Below are 4,728 nucleotides of genomic sequence, written 5' to 3' on the forward strand. Positions count from 1 at the left end.
CCCTGTGCGCGCTTCACTGTGCAGGTCATACATCATCACATCTCCCTGTGCGCGCTTCACTGTGCAGGTCATACATCATCACATCTCCCTGTGCGCGCTTCACTGTGCAGGTCATACATAATTCACGCTTCCCTTTGCTGTTGTGCGTTCACCTTTCCCCACTGCGAGATGGCCGCCTCACACCCTCTTCCCTGCTCTCACACTTCAGCCCCTTTCTCCCTGTCGCTTGAGGGCCCTGTGAAGCAGTCAGGGTTCTCCAGAGAAACGGAACAAATAGCATGTGGAGTCGGGGGAGGGAAGGGGTGGGAGATATAGAGCTAGAGATCAAAAGAGAGATGAGAGAGAGAGTGTTTTCTTTTAAGGAACTGATTGGCTTGCAAGTCCAAAAGCTGCAGGGCAGGCTGCAGATCCAGAAAGAGCCGAGGCTGTAGCAAGTCGGAAGGCACGCCGCAGGGGGAATTCCTTCCTCGGGAGACCGCAGTCTCTGCTCTTACGGCCTTTGACAGACTGGACGAAGCCCGCCCATGCTATTGAGGGTAACCCGCTGCATTCCAAGTCTACAGATTTAACTATTAATCACATCTAAAAAACAGCCTCACAGAAACAGCCAGACTGGTGTTTGAACAAAAACTGAGTACCACAGCTAGCCAAGTTGGCTCATAAAATAAAATGTCACGCTTGCTCCGTACTTTACTGGAGTGTTGGCAAAGTTGGAAGAAGCCTGCCCCAGGCTCTCCCTGCCCAGATCCTGTGGACCTGCCTCAGGTCCAGACGCAGCCTTCCCTGCCTTCTGGCTCCCCACGGGCCCTGGGTGCCAGCCCCCCCTCCTCCAGGCGATGCACTGCAATTTCTCCCATCTTTAAGATGAGACCATTTTTCTCCACGGGGCTGTGTCCACTCTGTCATCTCCCTTCTCCTCCAGAAAGTACCCTAGCCCAGGAACTCCACTGTCTGCTCTGCTCAGGGGCCTCTCTACTAGATTCAATGGGCAGTGTACTTTGCTCATCGGATTCGCTCTTGGGGCTGGATTTATCGCCCTGACCTCTTTCTCTCCTCGAAACACAGGTGCTCACTTGGATTCCAGGGCTCCACACCTGCAATTTTCCTTCTCTCTCAAGGCGGTAGCAGCTCTCCCTACCCCCTTCGCTTGCCCTCGTCCTCCCTCTCACTTTCCTCCTCCTACTTCCCCTTCTCTCCCTTCTCCTCCACTAACCCCTTGGGCTCCCAGGGTCCAGGGCTGGCATTTCACAGGGTCTGCCCTCCCTGGGGCTGCTTCTCAAAACACACTCAACCCTCTTGTCCCAACTCCTGCTACACACTGCGACTCCAGATTTCCACCTCCAGCCACAGCTTTCTGTCCCAGAGGGTCATCCCCACTTGTCTCCTGGGCATCTGAAAACTAGCAAGTCCCAAATCCACCAACTCAACCCCAAACCCAACCCCTTCCTGGAAACCTGCTTCCTTGCATCTGCCATCTCTAGAGGGCCCGTTCAGTCACCCAGTTTCAGCCCCAGTCACAGCCGTTCCTCACTCCTCTAACACCGGCAGCATGCCTTCAACAGAGCCTGGATTGGGCTACTGTTCACCAGCTGTGCCTCCACCAGCCAGCTCTAGGAACCAAGCATCTCCTGCCTGGATCTCTACAGCGATTCCTAACAGGGACTCTGCTGCATCTGTTCTGCACAGTGATCTTGATAAAATCAAGATTCCATTAGGCCACACTCCTACTTGAAACTCTCTAATGACTATAAAATCCGGTGACCTGGTTCCAGCCTCACCATTCTCTCACTGTTCCTCTGCCCAGCTGAGCAAGCACACGCTGTTTCCTTTGCTGGAATACTGTTCCCACACACCTCTGCTCAGGGGCCCCCCTACCTGCTCTCCGCTCCAATGTCACCTCCTGACAGAGGCCCTACCTGAACATCCCTAGCACACTCTTCCCCACCATGTTCTATTTCTTTCATGACACCTATCACCAATGGCGTTATATTGCAGAATCGCTGATTTATTATTTGATTCCCCTCCCAGCTCCTTGGATCGTTCTTCTACGATCTCCCCATGGATGGAATCATTGGCACAAAGCAAACATTTCATAAAAACAGATACGATTGGCAATATCATATTCATACAAACCGAATACATGCACACACTGGGCATGATGATGGCGTGGTCCTTGAGCAGGATTTACGTGCAGGATCCTCTTCCCGATGCTTCACCCGTGGCATGTGATACAACCCCACCTCGTCCACTGCGTCCAGAGGCGAACACCTTCCCCACAGGCTCCTGTGCCCCCACCCAGCTCTACACCATCCCTCTCCTCTCGTTCACCCACCACCTTGCTTTGCAGCACTCCCCCTTAGGGCCTTTGCTGTCAAGGTGGTCTCCACGTGGGAAACAGGGACTCTGACCAACTCCTTCATCTCAAATACCACTTTCACAATAAGGCCTGCCTGCCCTCCTCTTTAATACCATGACTGTTACCAGCCCCTCCCCAGCACTCCTGACTTTCTGATGCCTCTCCCTTTCCTTTTCTCTCCACTTTCCTTTTTTTCTGTAGCACAGCTCAAAGAGAGCAGGTCATGTTACTGATTTTGCTTCCTCCAATAGCCAGGTATGTTCACAGATGTACCTGAGCACCTGGAAGGCTGCCTGGCCCTCACAAACGCACAGGAGGTACTCGGTATAGGTTTACCAAATGACTGAAGCTTCAATCCCACACAGCCATCAAATGAGGTACACAGCACCATCCCTGTTTTCTGGATGAGGAAACCGAGGCACAGAAAGGTTATGTAGGCCTGAGGTCACCTGGCTAGGAATTGATGGGGCAGGATTTAACCCAGGTGCCTGACTCCAGAAATTTGACTCTTAAGCCCCGTTTTGAGCTAAATGCAGAAGCAGCATAAACAACAAATTTTGTGTCTCAAAAGGTGAACAGTGAGAGACACAACTGGGCAGGGACGTGTCAGGTCAGGGGAAGAAACTGAATTGGGTAGTGGGGATTAACTGGATACACTCTGCCACCAATTTCTGCCTCCTGCATTTTATCTGCTTTAGGGTTGCAAGGGGCAGAGCTATGAACACAGATGCCCACTCAACAGCCAGTTCCTGGGCCAGTCACAGGGTTGGGAGCTGTGGCACCCACAGACTAGGATGTTTGCCAAAGCACCTAAGCCCTACCAGCCTTTGATGACCCCTGGGTTCCTCCCACTTCCTCTCCTCCATGTCACAGTTCCTGGCTGGTGTTCCTGAGAGCAGGCTGTACATGAGTCCTGTAAATGTCAGTCCAGTTAAGTCAAAGGGGGTGGCTCCTCCTTGCACCTGTAGGCTCCAGCTAAGATCTGTGTGGCCCTGCCAGGCATCTGGCTGTCTGTCATCTGGGAAACAATCACTGTTCACAAACAAGGGCTTCACTCCTTCGCTTGGTCCATCTCCTGCTAAAGTCAGAATGTGAACATTGACAAACAGCGGCTCCCAGTAACTCTGCTAGTCAGAAGTGATTATTCCAGCAGTTCAGAGGAGGAAGTGGTGGTGCCCAGGGCCACGGGATAAGAAGAGTAACAGAGCTAAAGGATCCTGTGCCTCAGTCCAACCACCTTGTCCCCACTTACTCAACCCGGCCACTTTCTTTGGGGAAACTGATTTCCTTCTGCTCGCCCTTGAAAGGAGATCCTAAGGAAATTGGAACAACGGGCAGCAGCTACCCTCTGGAAGATGGAGAACCTTCTCCGCCTTCTCCACTGCGTGGGAGAATCCAATTTTGGTGCAGAGCAGATGGAGAAGGGGCCCTGGGAATCAGGCCTGCTCAGGGACCGGGTTCAAACTTTCTCTCAGCTCTGGAGCCTGAAAAATGACCACTCCCCAGGGACGACCCATGTCAGAATTTGGGCTATATTCAGCATAGTGTAGCGGCCAGCAGCCCTGTCTCGGGGTGGGGTCCGGAGGCCCTCATTCCTGCTTGCCCCTCACTGCCACATAACCTTGGGTCGGAGTCCCTCATCCTCTCCCTCCGCCACTGCGCACAGCGGTAACCGTGTTCACTTCTGCGAGCCCCGTGACCCCCACTCAGGGCCAGGACTCACGGCAGACCCCCTGCGCATTCCCCAGGGTCGTCCCGAGGCTCGGAGTGGCCTCCGGGTGCGCGGCCTTTCCTAACCCGGGGACTCCGCACGTGGGCGCCAGGCCCGGAAGGCGCGGGTGCGAGCGCTACCTTTGGCGTCCCGCAGCGACAGGAGGGGCTGGGCGGCCCGGGCTTCGGCTGGCGGGGGGCTCGCAGGGGGAGTCTGAAATGAGGCGGCAGACGGCGCGCGGTGCCTCCTCCCTCCGCTCCATCCCGCACCCCCAATTCCAGCTTCCATCCCAGCCGCGCCTCCCGGTCTGCCGTTCCGGGCGTCCACCGGCCGGCGTGTCCTGGGGGCGCCGGAGAAGGAGAACAGCGGAGAAAAGAGCCCCGGGCCGACCTTCCGGGCCGGCGGGCCCGCGGGAAGGACCGGGCGCGGCGACGTGGCTGACCTACAAAGCCCCCGGCCCGGCGGCCAGGCCCAGGCGCGCGCGGAGCTGGGCGGGCCGGGGGTGTCGGATGTCACCCCCAGCGCACACCTCGGCCGGGGGGCGGGGGAGCGAACCACTGAGATGCGAAGACCTCCCCGGTCCTAGAGCGGAGCAGGAAGTGTCCCAGGGGAGGGAGCCGGAGGGCTCCGGCCTTTCCTTTCCTCGGCGTCCGGCGGGCTC

General features: G+C 56.1%; 1 protein-coding gene across 1 annotated transcript in view; it reads right to left on the reverse strand.

The window, feature by feature from the left end:
* LOC108544047 (uncharacterized) overlaps positions 1-4,706 on the reverse strand; it is an 11,191-nt gene extending 6,485 nt beyond the window's left edge. The window contains exon 1 of the mRNA XM_017894976.1: positions 4,208-4,706. Coding sequence (XP_017750465.1) covers positions 4,208-4,329 — 122 coding nt within the window. The 5' untranslated portion in view covers positions 4,330-4,706. The remainder of the gene's footprint in view (positions 1-4,207) is intronic.
* Between the last annotated feature and the right edge of the window lie 22 nt (positions 4,707-4,728).

The sequence above is a fragment of the Rhinopithecus bieti genome, unplaced genomic scaffold, assembly GCF_001698545.2.
Source record: "Rhinopithecus bieti isolate Rb0 unplaced genomic scaffold, ASM169854v2 scaffold_26106, whole genome shotgun sequence".
In the NCBI taxonomy this organism is placed as follows: Eukaryota; Metazoa; Chordata; class Mammalia; order Primates; family Cercopithecidae; genus Rhinopithecus; species Rhinopithecus bieti.